The sequence below is a fragment of the Pezoporus wallicus genome, unplaced genomic scaffold, assembly GCF_028554395.1.
Source record: "Pezoporus wallicus isolate ANWC-B61680 ecotype Strahan unplaced genomic scaffold, APGP_CSIRO_Pwel_v1 contig_11133, whole genome shotgun sequence".
In the NCBI taxonomy this organism is placed as follows: Eukaryota; Metazoa; Chordata; class Aves; order Psittaciformes; family Psittacidae; genus Pezoporus; species Pezoporus wallicus.
The window spans coordinates 1,463,613-1,483,526 of NW_026636583.1; the positions used below are offsets into that span (position 1 = coordinate 1,463,613).

The 19,914-nt window shown below is 42.3% G+C and overlaps 2 protein-coding genes across 6 annotated transcripts in view; one reads left to right on the forward strand and one right to left on the reverse strand.

Moving 5' to 3' along the window:
* ARFGAP1 (ADP ribosylation factor GTPase activating protein 1) overlaps positions 1 to 19,914 on the forward strand; it is a 282,268-nt gene that overhangs the window by 169,923 nt on the left and 92,431 nt on the right. The gene's annotated exons all lie outside the window — the stretch shown is intronic.
* YTHDF1 (YTH N6-methyladenosine RNA binding protein F1) lies at positions 1,400 to 18,178 on the reverse strand. 5 transcript variants are annotated; one of them, XM_057400883.1, is made up of 5 exons: positions 17,803 to 18,178; positions 17,390 to 17,414; positions 15,839 to 15,918; positions 9,844 to 11,370; positions 1,400 to 1,885 (listed from the first exon to the last, which is right to left on the reverse strand). In XM_057400883.1, exons 1-5 carry the CDS (start codon positions 17,827 to 17,829, stop codon positions 1,880 to 1,882), a joined length of 1,665 nt encoding a protein of 554 aa, XP_057256866.1. In that variant the 5' UTR covers positions 17,830 to 18,178; the 3' UTR covers positions 1,400 to 1,879. The 5 variants fall into 5 exon arrangements, with proteins under 5 accessions (XP_057256866.1, XP_057256865.1, XP_057256863.1 ...); XM_057400882.1 differs by lacking the exon at positions 1,400 to 1,885 and adding an exon at positions 2,506 to 4,032; XM_057400881.1 differs by lacking the exon at positions 1,400 to 1,885 and having other exon boundaries at positions 9,678 to 11,370.

Consider the following 19,914-nt stretch of genomic DNA (forward strand, 5'->3'; position numbering starts at 1 on the left):
CACGCTTGGGCTGTTCTTGGGCAGTATCACAAACCCAATTAAAACCCTGCACTTCCCTTAACCAGCAAACAGCTTTCTCCTCAAATGAGCAGATGTTGAGCGCTGTTGTCAGCAAAAAACCAGAGCTCTTTCCAAGTGAAACAGATTGAACGCAAAGGAACTGAGACCAGGAAAAGGAGCGTTAGATCAAAACACCCCTTCCCCTCATTTACTGTTATTTGTGCTTTGTTTCTACATTTATCTCCTATTCCAGCTAAGCTTCCCTGCCTCTTTTCAACTACTTCTCTCCACAGGTGCACACGGAAAGAGCATTAACACTACAACAGTCATTTGTCTTTTGATAGCTCTGTAGTGTCTGCCTACAAGTTCTTTAATGCCCACATTTACTGGAATTTCCATCTTGCCTGACCCATGTAAAATCACTCGTAATTAAAGAGGCAAAGCAAAGACATGTCCTGTCACAACTTGTCCATGCTCTCTAGCACTCTGTGGTCAGCCTAATGCTAAGAAATAGAATCATGGAATCATAGAAGAGTTCCGGTTGGAAAGGACCTTAAGATCATCCAGTTCCAACCCCCCTGCCATGGGCAGGGACACCTCACACTAAACCATCTCACCCAAGGCCTCGTCCAAACTGGCCTTGAACACTGCCAGGGATGGAGCATTCACAACCTCCCTGGGCAACCCATTCCAGTGCCTCACCACCCTCACAGTAAAGAACTTCTTCCTTATATCCGATCTAAACTTCCTCTGTTTAAAAGTCTTCTTTTCACAGAGCTCACTGATATCTTTAAGCAAATCCATCAATATCTTTGCCTAAATTCTCCAATCAAAAATCAAGTATTTTGTGATGAAACACATCTTTAATATTAACAGAACTCTGGGGAGTGAAAGGAAAACATTAGGATTTTGAATGTTACGTCCCATGTCCATCTCTCAAGAATAAGGTAAAAACCAAAGTCTGACCTTGATCATGTTACAGCAGAGCAGTAATTCTGACCATGAGCTTGCTTATTTTTGCCCATTTCCATCCTTACATCTCGGTGTAGATTTAACTTGATCAGTCTGCCTACAAGCTCGTCACTTAAAAGCATCCTTCACAGCAACTATCAATCTCCATAAAGATGAAGCATTTAGTACCATTACTTTTGGTTTGACTACAGGCAAAGGAATGTGGTGGTTTTCCCATAGGAACATTCACAGCTTCAAGGCGTTGCCATCACCAAGCAGAAATCATTTCACTGAACCCTGTAGCTACATTTGGCTTGAAGCAGAAGGCACCAGGGATACTGTCCAACACACACCAATTCCAGAAACATTAAACAGCACAAACTCATTTAAGGAGGGAATTTAAGCATCAATTCCAAAAGCAGACAGGCAAGTTGTTGGATTAAATAAGGAGTAAGTAAGACCTAAGGCATGAAGTTATTCTACAACAGGCACCAGAGGAATGCTTCTTCCCCCTCACAGTGTCATTTAACACTGCAGAACAAAGAAATAAGGCATCTCTTCAAACTGAGTTGACAGCTCACTGACAATCTGAACAACCAGCAGCGCAGTTACCTTAACACTCAATGCGGTCCTAATGAACAGGATTGTTTTACTCACTGTTAAACCTTCTCCTCACTTACCTCAGCTGGTGCTGCTCAACCCAGCCCCAGAAACCTCCTCATGCTGAAGCTGTTCCCAATTTTTCCTGCTACCCACAAAGCAGGTTGAAACACATCACAGAGCTGCTTCACAATACAGCCGAACCGGTTTCACCTAAAGGCTCTCAGTTGGTTGGGGTTTGCTGTTGGTTGATGATTTGTTTGGAGGTTTTGGGGGTTTTTTTAGGGAATAGTTACCTGAAGTCTATGGGAATAACACAGCAAAGCCTTTAGATCTGGAAGGAAATTAAAGAAGTAAGAAATAAGATTTGTGTAACTAACTTTTCTCTTCAGCATCCAGATGGAGCTGAATGGTTTGGCTGTGGAATCATCAGTTGTTAAGTTTCCCAACATGCCAACTGAAACCAACAGCAGGTCCTTTTATTAGATGGTTTATAGCGTGTTTATGCCACTGCTTCAAAAAGACAGTTAAAAAAGTCAAATTACTAAAGTTATAGCTGGGAAATGCAGCCAAGCCCCATAAAAAAAGAACAATTCAAAGCTTTACTTCTATTTGGGAAGTTCTTTTCTCAGCCCGGTGACCCCTGTCTGTGCTACCTCCTCCTGAGGGCTACAGCACAACTTCCAACTCTTTCAGCTCCTCTACCATACAAAGAGAAACGAAAACACAAGTGATGGGCACTGCACACACGTTCAACATTCAGAGCAGCTTAAACATCCTCTGCAGCATCCAGTGAAACCCTCCCGCAGTCACCACATGCGCTGACAGCAAACACCTCAGTTATTCAATCAGAACACCTCTCAAATTAAGCTTAATTCAGGAGTCGCCATAAAGGGCAATTATAACACAAGGAGACATGTGAAAGTAGGGGAAAAAATGAAAATGACATCAAACTTGCTAAATATGTATTGTTTATTAAGGCTTGTATTCTCCTAGAGGAAAAAGTTAATCTGATGCTGTCCATTACCCCTTATAGGCAGTAACAGTCCAGAGACAGAGTTATACGTTCTAAATACAAGTCTAAATGATACAGATTAAACTTTCATTTAAATTGGAGGTCCTTTTGGAGTAAATAGTATTCAGAAGATACTTGCTTTCTAATATAGTAAAAGATCCTCTACAATAAACACGTGCAGATTCAGTGTGCTAGAGCAGCGGACATGAGCACCATTTCCATGCTTAACTGGAACTCCAGTTGGTGACAGGTTCTCCGACGGTCCCCTCACTCCACAAAAACATGACAGCAAATTCAGTTTCTTAAAACAGGTTTTTTTACTCATCCAACAGAAAAAAAATAAAAAATAAAAAAAAAATTAGACATACACACTGTCAATTTTAAACATCTGAGGCATAATCCATCATAGTATCCGTACTATTAGTTCCTACGTTAAAGCTCAGCATTATTGGTATAAAAAAACCCCTTTAAATGGCGTTAGGATTTGGGGAGGGTGGGAGGGAATAATGAAGGGAAGGATTAAAAATGATCTGCAATTAACTAAGAACACCTGAAAGCTGAAACAGGTTTCAACACATTGTCCAAACCCCCTGCAATGTTGAGAGCATCACATTATTATCTCATTAAGCTACAAAAACCGTAAAGCAGAAGGATGGCGGAGAGAAAGCGCCGCGCTCCCCCTCGGCAGGATACGGTAGAACGAATGCACACTGAAGCACTGGTTAACAGAACGGGGAAGGCAAATCTTTTCCAGAGAAACAATTTCACTGACAATTTGAATTTGCTACTAGACAAGAAAAAAAAACCAACGTGGTGCAATAGCCATTTGTCCAAGTGTAATTGTACAGGTAAAGAAAGAGGCAGAGCTGCTGCACAGAGTGAGCTGAAAGGGCGGCCTTTCAGGTCACAGTTCAGGAGTGCAGTATCCTAAAAAGTTTCCTTTTCAATGACAAAAATCAATGCATGGTTTCTTCTGCCATGAAGAAAAAGAGGGTTTGGGAGGAGGAGGATAAAGGCAGATTTGTCATGTATTCTCCATAATCTCTATATCTGGCTAGGAACATAATTTGTGCCAAAATGAAGTCTTTGGGAAGCATTGACACTTGAGTATGCTCATGTTTAGGTCCACATTAGGTTCATACAACTGTTTTTACCAACTTAAAAAAATAAAAACAGACACACTTTTATTCATGATTTCTACAGAATTTTACATAGAAAAAAAAAGATACAAATTAATGCAGATCCACTTGGGCAAAAATAAACTACAATGTACTTAAAGATGCGACAACTTAATTTCCCCTGCACGAGAAGATATATTGGAGCTGAAAGCTTTAGTTGTCCTGATGCCAGGATACAGCACCAGTAGACTTAATTTTGTTTCTCATAGTTGAATTTAGTCTCAAGTTCTAGTATATATAGCAAATTGTATGTGTTTATTCTTATTGTTTGTTTCGATTCTGACGTTCCTGCAAAGAGAAGAAAAGTTAGAAGTTAAGATTTGAGTCAAATGAGCAAGGAAAAAGCTCTTAGTGTAACAGCACTAACATGATCTCAGATAATTATAATATATATAATTATACACTTTAAATCATTGCTGCTATGTTTTAGAAATACATTGCATATACCTGACACACCCTGGGACTTGATAACTTTAATATTAAGTGCAGCTTCAAGCAGAACAGCTGAAGGAATACCTGCATAGACACTTCAAACTGACAGCACATGAAGGTCACAGTACAAAAGGCGTGGAACAGCAGCACTCCTAAATGGAACGGGAACTGCAATTTTCTACTTTTTGGACTAATTACTGCAGCAGCAGTTTACAAGCAATGCACCAGCAGAAAGGAGATGGTAGACTGGTGAACTCCACAGAACTGCTGTGATTTTGAAGCACCCGTATGACATTGGAGTTTAGTCCCATCCAATAATAGCAGAGATTTGAGCTCTCTAGAAATTCTGTTCCTAATTCTCCCTACCTATTCTGAGAGGCTCTGCAGAACACTTAAGACAAGGGAAAAAAACAAAAGTGCATCAGGTGGATGTGAAGAAAAGTGATGTGCTTTTTCGTGGGCTGATAAAAACCAGCACAGCTAAACTGAACCCTAAAAGCATTCCAGTATGGAAGGCAGGAAGCTCTTGGAAGTCTCTCAAAGGTCCTGCTAACCGCAAAACCTGAAGACAGATGAACCTCACCTCAGGGATACAGGCAGGGCTCCCCTCCCTGTGGTAAGTCTTCACCTGAGCGAGCTGTGCTACCAGCAGCAAGCAGCCATGCCCCTGCTCAGTTGTAGCAGCCCCTGCACAGGGCTTACACTGATGGGTTGAGCAACACATTACCAAAACAGGAGGGACATGATAACTGTGTCAGGAGCCCCATAAATAGCAGAAGGCACCAAGACAAGCTCAGTAAATTACGCTGCCCTGTCTTTAGCCAGTGTGTTTTCTAGCTAAGACACCAGGCAGACTGATTAGAAAGGGTTCAGCCTCACTGCTTTCCACATCATCCCAATGGTGCTCCGAACACACTGTATAGTGCGAAAGCCACTCTGTACACTGCACTGGAATGCACCAGCATGGCACCAAATCCTATTTCAAGGAAGAAAATTGTGGAACAGCCAAGGCATAAACCACAGTTGACTCCTAAACTACCACCTTCAGGTTTTACTTGGAATCTTTCTGTATAAGATTCATTTCCAAATTGTTTCTGTGGCAGTGGAAAGCTTAGCTGCAAATATACCAAACATGATACAGGTAAGAGGCTGTGTTTGCTGCTTCAGCTGGCCACACCGTAACATCAGAATGGTTAATAATAGAATATACTGATTTCTGCCTCCAGCAGAATAATAGTAATTTTATTATGAAAACTGAAATATTAAGTCACCAAAGCCTAGCATAAATTCTTAATCCTTGATTTAAGATAGAATGAAATGGTTGTTTCACCAAATCAACAAATAGACCATGTAAAGTGCTATAATTTGCTTTGAAAATCTACATTCCTCCTATAACTACTGACTTATGATGAGCTGCCAGTAAGAGTCCTATCTTAGTGACAGAGTATCAGAACATAGTAGGAGGTGTATGTTCTTAGTGAAAAAGAGCTTATGGCTGCCTTGTACCAACCCCATTTTCAGGCTAACAAAGTACTTGCTCCATCCTACTTCCATTTCTAAGGTGGCAAACGTTCCTCTGCTTCACTGCCCATCAGCCCATTCTTTCCAACTGCCACCTCCCTTAACATTTCTGTGTAGTCATTTGCAGAATTCTACTTTCTTTAAAAAAAATCCAAGTTTTCCACTCTTCTGGACTAGTCCCACATACCCAGCAGACAGACTGGCACTGAGTCTAGTGGTACCATGAACATACCTGGTACCTAGAAGGTATGTTCATGGCATTCAGAGACTCAGCTCAGGCTTTGTAACTCAGTAAAAACTGCTATTTATTGAGCTGGTTATCGAGCAGTTCCTCCTGCCTTGCTCCCTGTTTCACTCTCAAGGGGCTAATCCGAGTCTTCCTTTTAAAGTGTCTGAACACATATAAACTGACAGGGAGGAAACTGATGCAACAACTCCTCGTGCTCTTGAGCACAGCTGCTTTTCAGAAGCTGCAACTCTCATTCTCTCCCTTACTGCTATTTAGCACTACTGCAAGCAACAACAGTTTTATAAGCAACTAGCAAAGCCATGTTCATTTTGGTTCTGCAGATCCATCCTGAGCCTTCACAGTTTCTCTTCTCCAGGGGAATTCTGGCATCTCAGTGCTGCACACTTCTCCTTCATGACATTAGTGTGTGTAGTCTTCACACACAGGAAAAATGGGTTTTTACACAGCCTGCAGAAGCTTCCATTTTGGAGACACTCATCCCTGTCAAACTCCCCTGCCCTTCACCTCAGTCTGAGGTAGTGGTTAACCTTCCTACTAAACTTTATTTGTTAAGGTCAGTGGGATGAAAGCATTCATCTTCTGACACAAAAGTGGTTTATTTATATCAGGAAACACAATTACTATTAACCTGAAGACAGAAATGGTTTTTAACTCCAGTTCTGGATGAAGGACATACTCTACCCTTACAAGTTCTGCAGCAGTGAACGTGTTCACAGAAAGCACACTGAAAACTCAATACCAGAAGAAAATGAGTATTTCTAAGTGCCAACACACACTAGCTAACACTTTACAATATTTAATCACCCAAAAGGAAAAATGCCAAACGTGGTGAGTCAAGAGCTTTCCAAGATAAGATCGTGCAGCTCTTCCAATAGTACACCACGTGTAGAACTTGGAACAGCAGGTGCCTTGCCACAGACCAGAGGTGGCAGCAGCAGCCCAGTCCTGTAGCTGTGACCAGTTAAATACAGACCTATGCAGATGAGCTGTGGACAGTCCATCAGCCCATCTGTCCCACCACAGGAGACACAACTAAAGCCACCAAAACCTGCAACAAATTTCTTTTCCAAGCATGTCTCTAGGGAATGTGTGGAATCAACGACACACTGTACTGTGTTTTCTTTTTAAAGCTTTCTCACACACCTTGCAACCTGTTTTATGTTTGAAGAGCACGAGCTTTTATCACAGAGGTTGCTCACTTTGTGGACGCTGCAGTGGCCCTGGAAACTGCCTGAGGAGGGTCAGCAGAGATTTCATGCCACTATTTGCTATTTCACTCCAGACACAATATCCTTCTATCACTCCCTTCCCAGGTTCTGGGTCACCAGAGTGGGCTCAAATAGTTTATTAAGACATCGAATCAAAAGCTGGATTTAACATCCCAACACGACCAAATCTTCCCACAATGCTCTTAACACTGATGAATCTTTGGCACTTGAATGAATTTCCTCCAGCGTTATTCCTGCCAAATCCTCATTTCACGACCTGGTGTTAACAGAGGTTCCCAGATGAGTGAACTCAGAGGGCACTCACTGGAGTTCACTCTGCTCACATTAGTTAAGGAAACACTGGTTAGCAACAAATAACCATTTCAAGAGGAGAACTGACCAGTTGTTGGCTCACACTGTACAGATTACATATTCTTCCTACTGAGTGTGTATAAATAAAATCAAAGCATTCAAGCTCTCCATGGGCAGGTTTTGAAGAATTCTGGCCCTTTGTAATCACAAGTGGTGAAAGGGAAGAACAAAATTTCAACAAGTAACTTTACAGCTAACCAGAGCATAATTAATAAAAGACCACAGCAACTTAAAGCCCAGTTCAGATGGCATCTCTAGAGTTAACCATCTGAAAATGTCACTTAGGTCATAAAATACCTTAAAGTTATTGTCATAGCAAGGCGCACTTTGCATAAGAGGAAGGTTTCAACTTCACAGCACAAACTTCTCACCAAGAAGGAATTTAAGCATGTGAATATCCTGTAGAAAACCTCTTTTAGTCATCAGCTGGACTCTAAAACTCATTTAGTTGATGAAGCAGAAAATATTATCTCTCCAGACAATAGTTTCATAGACTGCAACCTGTCAACCAGCATCTTATTTTACATTCCCTCAGTGTTGAGCTGCTTCACCTCTCTGGCACTATGACCCTCCTCAGTGTACTTCAATCACCAGCATATTGCTCTATTTTCTAAGCTGTTGGGAGGGATCTAAGAAATGTTATATTATTCACAGTTGATTTTCTGAACAAGTCACACACGGTAGAGCCTCAGTTTTAACAAGGCAGAAAAAATGCATTTTGAAAAGCTGCTCCTGTGATAAAGGAGTGAGCTGGCTAAGAGCATTGCATCAGCATTTGAACTGAAAGTGGGAAATCGTTGTGTATGTTGGAACAACTCAAAACAGGACCAGCCCAATAGCTGAACATCAGCCCAGAGCTACTACAAAGGCAATTTGGGGTTAACTGTTCAAGACTAGATCTGCTCTCACCTTCTCAGTACTCTCACTCCTTAAACATGCACATTACTCTCCCCTCCAGACTTGGCAGCAAATCACAGGGAGACTCAGCATTAAAAAACCCAAAACAACCACACCACACACACTGTAACCATTCGACAAAGGAACCCAGGCCTTGGCTTGAGATTCTCACCTGCAGAAGGGAACACCTCTCTCATACAGGTTGCATTACACATTGTCTACTGAAGGAATGAAGTACAGAAGCAAAGGCTTTTAGGTTTTAGCTGGTGGAAGCCCACAGGGAGTACTCAAGAAAAGCTACAAATCTGAATCTCTCCTGCCCTGATGAGGTACTCTATGCACAGCAAATCTTAGAGCTGGGAGAACTGAGCTAAAATGTACCTAAGACACTGATCTCCTCGTCTCTCGTAATTTAAGGGTATGTTCTACATAGACACTTTAAAGCAATTTATCTGCACTTCTAAATGGCAATAAAACCTTCCAAATGGCAACTTCAATTTCAGCTCCAGCAACATGCATTAAGTCTTTGCTTAAGCACTGTGAACTGCACTAAATTAGCCTGTCAAATAAAGCAACTCAAAGTGTTACTTAGCTAGTAGCTACACATCCCAACACCTATTATTTTGTCACTCCATTACTTCTAGACTGCCTAATTAGAGAAAGGCATTCTTGAAACTGAGGTCACGGGATGGATAGGGACAGATGGCAGATTTAAGAGCCATGAAAGTATATATGAAGTTTTTACTACAGTTTCCCAGTTACTACCCAAATTTCTCTTACTGCGTCTTCAGTCTAAACTTCAAGAATTAGCAGACATACTGGACCTGGGAAATGAAAACGTTTATTTACCCAAATAATAATATACATTAGTTCAAAAGCAGAAACACAATCTGTCTAGCACTACTGCAGTTTTATGCAACTCCTTTTTTTTCAGAGAGATCAACTGAACAGATCAGGTTTCTTGCTCTTAAAGGTATCGTAAATCATCAAATCACTGAAGCAAATTGCAAATAACCAATACAGGTATCAATTCTGACAGCCTAGTTCCAGTCAAAACACTGTGAAAACACTTCATATTTAAGACAAAAAACTAAATGACAATCTGGCAGGATCCAGTTGTGAAACAAACTATTTCCTAGTTTATTAACCATTTCAAGATAAAAAAATAAATTCAACCCCAAAAACCCAGATGTTAACAGCCCTTAACTGCATTACTGCTTTGAAACTCCTTCACTACGAAACTGTTACAGACAAATAAGCATCAGTTTGTTTCTTGTGGTGTTAAACGCACATAAAGCCATCGAGCTGAGATGTATTAAAAGCAGTCTGAATTCCTACTTACATTTTTGCCACCATAACAGCCTTCACATTTCATTTGCCCCATATCTGTGTATAAAAGAAACTTTTTAAGAAGTTTACCTTCCGCACCACCTCCTCCTCTTCCTGGCGCTTCTCATAATGAGAAAAGTCATCAAAGATGGAGGTCGTGTGCTTGTAAGTAGCAATAATTTTAAGCACTTGTTTTGCTTTTTCTAAGGGCACCTCCTGTGTGTCACGGGAGTTTGTAACAGGTTTGTTGTCATTGTTCTCCAGCCTGATGTGTCGGAGCTGGTTGTTGGGCACATCCTTCACAAAGATCCACTTGACATCAAATTTCCCCTTCCACTTGTCCTGAGACCAGACACCTGCACTGGTGCCATAGTCCACAGGTGATTTCATCTCTGCTACTCCACAGAAGTGTCCACTGCCATTGACACTGAACAGCAAGTAGACTGGACCCTTGCTATTCATGGACCGAAAAGCACTGTCCAGGCGTTTGTTGCCATGTTCCGTACTACACCAAATAGAATACTTAATGGAACGATGAATATCATCCTCTGAATAGCTCTTTATTATGAACACACGTCCATTTTTAAGGTTCCATTCAAAATCTTTAGGGTTATAGCTGTGAGCAGCTTTCAGTTTTTCAAGCACAGGATGGGACTCACCACTTGGAACAGGGTTAGGCTGGGTGCTCCCAGCTGAGCTGCTGTCATTACCAGTTCCTCCACTTTGGCCAAAAGCTGCATTCCTGTTGCGAGGAGCTACCCAGCGATTCTGGGGTGGCTGCTGAGGGGTCTGATACTGTGGCTGAGTCAATGGAGGAGGCTGAGTTGGAACAGGCTGAACAATCGGTTGCTGCGGCTGTGGAACAGACTGAGGAGAAGGTATCTGTTGGGGGGCAGGAACTTTTGCCACAGGACCCTTATTGTCCCAAGTACCTATGTCCATATTATGCTTTATAGGTGGAGGAGGCAACGCTCCTCCGATTACAGGTCCAGTTTTTGTTTTCATTTTAGGCTGTGGTTTTGCAGGCTTGCTGGCAATAGCAGCCCAAGAGGTTGGTTTAGATACTGGCAAGTTTACATTAGATCCACCGTTACCAGAGAGGGCACCAGTCATCCCGGCACTGTTGACAACAGAACCTACTGTTTTCACTGCTGAAGTTGTAACGTCGCCACCAATCTTAAGTCCAACCATTCCCTGTTCAATACTGTTCATTCCAGGAGCTTTATTTAACGTGTCATTATGAAATCCTGTTTGCCCATCCACAATGGTACCACCCAGTGAACTAGGTGGGTAGCTGTAACTGCTCCCATAGGCTGAGCTTTGAGTCTGCTGTCCTTGAGATCCGCTTGTTCCCCAAGCTGAGAAGGCAGGATTTTCAGGGAAGAAGTTAAACCGGTGCTGATAGATATTGTTTCCCAGACCCCCAGGCTGTCCAAAAACAGCATCATGCATAAAATGATGATCTCCATTACTGAGCTGTCCATAGGTGGTGAGATATGGGATAGGAGGGTCTCCTCCTGTAGACCATGGTGCTTCACTGAGAGAATAGGGGAACCCAATAGATGGTGGATAATAACTGGACAGATAAGGATCAGTCATTGATGGATAGCTACTGTTCTGTTAAAGAAAAAAAAACAAAGGTAACTTCAGATATAACCCCCCTTTATTTATAAACAGCCACAACACTCTTCATCACCAAACAGAAAATAGAGTTGAGGTAATTTATTTTCTAATTACAGATCTTAGCTCACACTCCAGGAAAGCTGCAGTATCTGGGCATTTATAACACACCCCAATGAGGTTAGTGCTTGAGAGTCTAGCACCATGTAAACTTTGTGACATTACTAAGGTTGTTTAGTGGCTGCTTCTAGAATTGTTAAATCTACCAATACTCCAAAATATTTCAAGAAACTTCTATAACACTGTATTTGGTGTTTCAAAGAGCTAAGGATACCCAGCATTCCTATACTGCCACATGGAAGAAGCTCTAGACTAAATTACTTTAATATGACAACGCATGTAACAGAAAATATTATTACAGGCCACATTATGGGATTATTTTTAGGGGGCAACAGTTCCCAGCAAGTGAAACATTCCTTAAGTAAACCATGCAAAGGCTACTTCTGACAGAGACAGGATCACAGTGAGATCACACACTAAGCAGACCCAACAACTACAGACTAAACTTAAGGTGACTAGAAACAAATACATGTGAATTACAGCATGTGCTCTATGCCACCCAAACTGTTCGAGGAAGGCCCCATTCAGCCTTTTGCAAAAGTCTCTTCCTCCCTCAGCAGTAAAGTTATAAACATGCAAAACTGTTCCTGACTGTCCTTTCAAAGAGCCCATCTTTTCCACTCTATGAAATAAGAGACTTGAGCAGTTATAAACCAGCAAATCCCCCTCTGCAATTCCAGCATTTCCTCCCTTTCAACTGTTTCTTACACCAAGCTGAGCAGCTTTTCTTTCCTCTCTGCATCTTCTGCTGACACCTGATTTTTGAAGCATTCCATATGTTTTTTATATTCAACTATGCAAAAGAACAAATACAGAATATCCTAAAATGGGGTTTGTTCCTCTTTAAATAAACCTGAAGCACATATATATTGGAGACCTTCCAAACTGACACTCTAACTGTAATTACCAGTGAGGAGGAGGGAAGGTCAACAACCCCTGTGAGTCAAACAGCAGCTACCCTTTCCTTACTCATGGAGAAAGGATTATTTGAAGAGGAGGAACTAAGATTTCTTTCAAGCTGCAAAACTTCAAACACTGGGGGGGGGGGGGGGGGTATCACCGCCAAATCAGGAAAACTGCATTGGAACGTTGATTTTTTTTCCAAAAAAAAAAAAAACCAACCCAGATTATTTCTCAACTCCTTCAAAAAAATGAAGTAAAAACCCCTCCTTGCTGCAGACCAGCACAATACCCAACTGAGTCATTTCCACTGCTCATTTCTCAGACTCCCTTCCGTGACACCCTAAAGCCAGACCAGATCAAGATCTTTACTTTCCATATCCAGAATGACACCATCAATTGCCTCCACCACAGACAGCACCGCAAAACCCTGAGATTTAAACAGCCCGAATCCAGTTATTGATTCAAAGAAACAATCTCTGCCACTGTTCACGTGCCTTTATTTACGTGCAAATTCTATCCTTAACAAGAGGTATAAAATCCACCTTTCTATGAGAAGATCCTTTGAAACACATTCAATTTTCTGGCAGTCCCAAGTTAAATAATCCATATTTAGCATAGGAAAACACTTCCCTGAAAGACTTTAGAGATTGTTACATGTTATGTCTTGATTATCTTTAATATCAGAAAGATGTAAAAAGAAATACAGGTGATAGGAGACATAAGTAGTTTTGGGGATTTTATGCTCATATATTCTATAGATTTATGACCCAAAAGAACAAGCTTCAAGAAGACAGGTGTTTTCTCCTGCAGTATTTCTGCAAAGAATTCTACATGATTCCTGAGACTGTCACCTCCTGTCACACAGCCTGTAAAGTTTCCACAAGGATTCTAACAGGATTAAAGGAAAGTCGCAGCAGACATCCTTACAGAACAGTCCATCTCTTCTGACTGGCTTTATGCCACAGTGTGTAAAAAGAAACCCGACAAAACTCCTTCACTGCAACAGCAGAACATTTCCTTCAACAAACTTATCCTTGACCTTCCTGCACCCTTCTGCTTTTCTGCCGTTGCTTAATTAAAGGGAGACAACACAACAAGCCACCCCAACCATTCTGTTACCAGGAAGGGAATCCTCCTTTCTCCCAAAGTATGCTACTCACTAGTAATTCCCTGTTCCTTATCAGCAACCTTTGGGTTCTGGATGATGTTACATGCAGGATGCCTGTCCTGTTTTGAGTAGAACTTTGTATACAAATACTCCACTCTGTTCCCTCCACACTTAAAATTGCTTTTAGATCTGTATTAACTACTGCTCCGTAAATACTAGAGCTTTTAGGGAAAGAAAAGGCATCATCACTATTGAGGAGCAGTTTCCAACAGAAAGATAGAGGAATATTACATTTTATTGCATTATATAACAAGTTCAATACTCATTCTAGAGACTAACCTTTATTTCTAAAAATTGAAATTAACACAAGATTACCAGCTTACATTTGATCTTTGATGTCAAACACGTTCTTACGGACCTTTTTAATTTCTTATGTACTTTCTTTTAATAACCAGCTGCTTTCCAATCTTTTTTTGTAAGTCACTTCAATTTTCTAGTCGTTTTAAAGGGCTGAATAAATGACTGAGTAACTAGATCAGGCTTTGTTCAGAACCATGGCTGTCTTCAGTACAAAATCTCACAGTCCCAATTAATGCAACTGTCACTTTCCACTTGGAAGACAACCTACACAATTGTTTCTTGTAGCATGTGCTCTATGATATTGTTTCTATGCCAGTGCCTGACTGCAACACAAATGCAGCGGTCAGTGGAGCTACACTTTCATGTAAGAAAACTTCATTAGAATTACAGAATTTCTTAGAGTCAGAGCAATTTTTCCATTTAAATCTAGTAATTGGGCTTGTTGACAAGACAGATTTCCTAGAATTAAACTGTAATTGATGGTTCTACATTTTTCCTATATGACGTTTGAGGTTCAGTACGTTTCACTTCAGGAAAACGTATCTTGGTTTTAAGTAATTAAAAACAATTCACATGTGATGAAGTAGAATTTCAATTACAGAAAGGTAAGGTGGAAACATCAATTTCTTTCAAAAGTAGTTTTGCAGTAGAAAACTTTACACTCTTTTTTTTCCCCATAAATATCATGCTTTTAAACCTGCTACAGCACATTAATTCCAGAGAAGAGGGAATGCTTCCCATTCATTTTAACTGCGTAAGTCTGGAGATCACTTTATGCTGCAGATGACTATGAAGCTCAGCTTGGGAGCCAGAACCCATCCAGCATAGAGGACAGATCATGCTGTCACACGCATGTGTCCCAGCTTCCACAGTGCTGTGTTTACATTGCTTACACCATGGAAACAAGCCCAAGTAAGATATTGCGCTAAAGTCTGTACCCTGCTATGATCCAAGACAAACTTGTCACCCAGCTCCATCTATCCAATTGCCCTAACAGAAATGTTTAGCACACCTTGAAGATAATCAGTCCACAGAACACCAACTGATCCTGTTTGCTCTGGTGTTTATCTTCAGGATTAAATCAGTTTCCACCAATGAAACAGAACAGCACACCACATGACTCTTTTACCATATAATTTTCTTTTGCAAGCAGGTTCAGTGATGCTACCAATATTAATACTGGCATCTCTCAGCATCAGGCTGAATTATAAGTGTCCCTTTCAAAGCATAATACTTTGACTTCGTGCCAAGAAAAGGCACTTCTGGTAGGTCTCTCTCTGAAATGGTATTTCATATACGTAAAAGAAAGCTTTTTGCATCTCCAGCTTCTTTACATTTTGTTCACTTTAAAGATGTGAATGTTAAGTCAAAAATTGTTTCAGTTGGAAGATATTTTCCATTACAATGCTATTTAAGTCATGGTTGTTGATTTAATGTACATGATAATGAGTTGGATTATACTGAGTTTACTACACAATACCTTACTCTTAAAATAACACATCTTTAATTCTTAAGAGGACATGAAGTAACAACATTTGCTGAAGTGTAAAAAGCAACTGGGACCACTCTACAACCTCCCTAGAACACAAACTGCAACTGCACTGATTTCTAGACTTATACAAATCAGGAGAGCCCAAAAGCAGAACCTTCAGACTCCCACATGCAATTCATCTATCAAATGAATGTAAGATCAAATAGTCTGTCACAGTCCAACTGTATCAATAACCAACAATTAACAGACACTACTTGGAGCATTAACTTCCATTTTCACTTGCGGCCATCTGGATATGCCAAGTACTATTAGCTTTGTGAGCACAAATGCTAGTTTTATTACCAAGTAACACAACATGCTTGTCATTTCTTTTTCCATTTCTATTTAAGGAATTTGCTCCCTCCACACAATCCCATGAATTGAGTGCCAGCAGCATGCCTAAGAAAAAAAAAAAAAAAGAACGGAGTTAAAAATACACTAACCTGATTTGACTGCCCAGAAAGGTAAGGTTCAAAATCGTTGTCATGAACTGTATCCTTCTGATGTAACGAACCATTTTGTACTAGAAGAAAAAGGTTACAACATGTTATAACACTGTTTATAGCATTGCAGTAAAGAGTTCCACCCTGTGTTATTTTATGAAAAGCCATATTTCTTCTTCACAGCATGAAGGCTCATAAAAAGACCAAAGAATGACATTTCCCCTTCAAACAGTTGCTCTTTATATTATTGCTTACAAATTTGAGTAAATTTAGAACTAAATAAAATTCTGCAGTCAGAAGTGAATAGACAACTCGTGTGAACTGACTCTGAACAAAAGAAATCATTATTGACAAGAATCTTGTGAAGATTATTGGGAAATAACATCTATTGTTACGGTCCACAACTGGAACTGTCAGCAAATAATTCACAGCTCTACCAGCATGTGTCAGTCACTGCTTAAGTGAAGTTGGGTAAAATAAGATGAGGTGAGGTTACATTTAATTATGAAATAATGGTTAAGTGCCTCAGCACCCTGACATCTTCAGGAAAATCTGTATCTCTGCTTTCTCATGTGCAGAACAGAGATACCCGTCTACTTCAGCATGAGTAGCATGCAAAGCCATTGCTGATACACAAAACTGTTGTTGCATCACTTCATTTCTTTTGCTTGCTTTACTTAAGAAAATCAGGTCAAACACATTATATGACAGTTGCTTTATTTACCTATTTCACAGAGCAGCTGAACTAAACAGGACACTGCAGCTTGGGAACTGACAAGAAACAAGTCTGGGAATTGACCATAATATTGCTACAAAGTTTGTCAGGGTAAGCAGAGGTCAAAGAGTATTTACAAACACAGGCAATAGGGTCAAACTTTCTGTAACTGGTGGCAGATGGATTTTTAATGCAGGTTAAGGCATGTTAAAAAGCATTTAGGAGTTGAATACTGTTAGTTGCTAAGTCTAGAAAGTCACATACCCATTAGCAACAGCTAACACTTGGGTTAACACAGGTTAACCTGTGTGTCTTTTAGACAACAGGTCTCTTAGATGACCTGTTATTAAATTTAATTTAAAATGAAGCATTTATTGTTATAAGCTTATTATCTTATCAAAATTAATTACTTTAGATTTCCTAAATTATTAAGTTTTTACTCTTATATATGACTAGCACATCTATCAGTGAACAGCACACCAGTAATACAACTGTATTCATACAGCAGGAAGAAACTATGCAAAAGTATGTAAAACTATGTATTTAATATGCATGTCCTTGTGAGTCTATGGAGAAATCTGTTTTATTTTAAGGAAATAAGCAGCATTATGATGTTTAGCACCAACACAAAGTCCTTCCCACTGTTAGCTCAGGAGCAGCAAGTAGGAGGCAATCAAGCTTGTATGAGTAACAGTTCATGTTGGTTTTGAAACAAAGCACAGCTTTCCTTGTTCCAGATGTTATCCATATGGACCTTACTGCTCACCTACAGGCACCTGCATAATTCATCTATTACAGTAACAACTGGAACGACCACATCTCAGCGGGATCCTCACCTTTATTATCCTGTCCTTTCGGTCTCTGGGAAGCCATGGCACATGATTGGAGAAAAGAAAAAAAAGAAGACAAATAAAAGTTTATTTCAGAAAAACGCTTGTATCACCACCACCAAACACAGAGCTTTTGAGGTCGGACGCTCATAAAAACGGCTCACAGCAAATCAGGACTTGTTTAAACGGGAGTGTGTTCCACGCATCTTTCCGCACTTACAAATGGCCACGGCTCCCTAAAGGCTGTGGGAACGCGCTGCGCCCGTGGAGGAACTTTTAAGAGGAAGCTTCAGGTCCAGCGAAGCCGAGAGGCAGAAGAAAAGCCTCGCCCGGACCATACGCAGGCACCGGCCTGCACGGGAAAGCCCCCGCCGCCGGGCGGGGAGGCGGCAGGCCCCGCGCCGCGCCTCGCCACTTACCTGAGGGTCAACGCTTGTGGCAGACATAATTCATGTACAGGGCCGCCGTGGTTCAGCACACAGGGCCGGAGGGCGACGGGGGTGAAGGCAGGGCCGCTCGGCGCGGAGCTCCGGGGCCTGGCGGAGGGGCCGCGGTGCCTCACCCCTGAGGCGGCGGCCGAGGAGGGGAAGGGGCCGAGGGGGAAGGGAAAGGGGCCGCGGGCTCGCTTGCCGCCGCTCGGCGCCTCCTCAGCGTGCCCGGGGGATGGCGCCGGTCACCGCGCCTCCTCTCGCCTACACCCAGCCGGGCCCCGTCTCTTCACATGCCCCCGGGGCCGCGCCACCCGGGGCCTTGCCCCCCGCCGCCGCCGCCGCCTTCGAGGCCGCAGCGAGAGCCGGAGCCTCCAAGTCCAATGGCGGCGGGCGCCGGGCTGCGGTGACGTCAGCGCCGAGAGCGCGCGGGGCGCGCCGGGAAAGCACGGCCGGGCGCATGCGCGAGCGAGCGGCGGGCTGAGGGGCCGGGCGGGCCCTTTGGCTGTCATGGCACCTCGTTCGGCCCTTGAGGGGCTGGGTCGGGTTCCTCAGCCCGGGAGCTCGTCGTGAGGGCTCGCCCATGGCCGCAGGCGGTGAGGGAGGCCGGTCTTCCCCTCACAGCCCGAAGGCGGCGCGGATGGGGGGCCCTAGGCCCGCGGTGGCTGCGGCTGGGATCCTCTGGCAGAGGGTCTCAAGCAGCCTGGGTGCTGGCGGCGCTTTGTGAGGCTAACGCCTTTTACCCTCCGTATAGCCGGTGTTTAAGTGTTATCTTGGACCCGTTAGCAGAGCTCGTGTTGATTTCGGCAGGGCCATGAAGTAGCCTTGTAAGTTTCGGGGAGTCTGGTCGGTTTCATGTGTGCCCCTCTGAGGGAGGGAGGGAGGAAATGAACCAGCGGTGGATGCCCGAGGTGTAACCGTGCAGGGCTGCTTAATGCCCAAATTCAGTCTGTAACACTTGGAGAGGGCGGCCTTAAGGAGAGATCAGATTAAATGAAAGCAATTCCCTTTCATTTCTAGCCTTCGAGTTCTGCCTCATTACTGGTTGTATTTCTGCCCCTGTACACAGTGGCTTGTTAGGGATTTTTTTTCATAGAATCATAGGATCCCAGCCTGGTTTGCATTGAAGGGACCTTAAAGCCCATTCAGCTCCAACCCCTGCCACGGGCAGGGACACCTTCCACTAGAGCAGCTTGCTCCAAGCCCCTGTGTCCAACCTGGCCTTGAACACTGCCAGGGATGGGGCAGCCACAGCTTCTCTGGGCACCCTGTGCCAGCGCCTCAGCACCCTCCCAGGGAAGAACTTGTGCCTAAGGAAATGTTTGGTGTTGAAACAGAAGTCAAGGTTGTTTTGCTTGTATTATGGTAACACCCAGAGGCCTCGCTGTCCTGCTGACTTACAAGCACAGTACGTGCTAGTTCCCTGCTCAATGACAGTTTGGTGCACTGGGAGCCTCTTATACCACAACTCAAGAAAATACCACTGCGGTACTTCTGCACAACACTGGTACTGGATCACAGCAGCTCAGTGCAATTTGTAGAACATAATTTCTTTTGACTCCTTTGGAAACTGATGCAGTAAAAGGATTTGCAACATCATTTGCATCAATAGTATAGCACTGAGATTATCTTTTAACATGTTACATAGGTGTCTGACATCTGCTTGGAGAATGGAAATAATTGTCCTTAAACTGGCTGGAAACCTGAATGTTTCTTGAAGGTATCAAAATACCTGCAGAGATTTAGTTTGGTAAGTCCTTTTGTCTTTGAACATACCTCTTGGTTTAGTTTCTTGACACAAACATGCACTAGTTCCAGTTCCTAGGAATGAGCAATATACAAACATATTTGAGAGAAAGATGAATCAAAATCAGGCTTTCAACATGTGTATAATATATTGTGTGGTTACCTGAGGTAATAAGTTGAGACCCAAACTAGGTTTAGTACCAACTTGTGTGCTGCTTGTATCCAGTCTCATTATTGCATTCACAAGTAATTAGAGTCCTGACCAAAGTAGTTAAGACTCTGCCATACCAGACAGTAGTTCCAGAAGTTACAAAATCTTACTCAGAACATCTCAGTGCTTAATTTGGGGGGTAAAAG

Bases quoted from the DNA above. Each gene is read 5' to 3' on its own strand.
- YTHDF1 (XM_057400880.1), bottom strand. From the start codon at position 16,006: ATGGCTTTTCATAAAATAACACAGGGTGGAACTCTTTACTGCAATGCT. The intron at 11,371-15,838 runs GTTAGTGTATTT...TTTCTTTAACAG, and splicing joins TTTCTGGGCAGTCAAATCAG to AACAGTAGCTATCCATCAAT.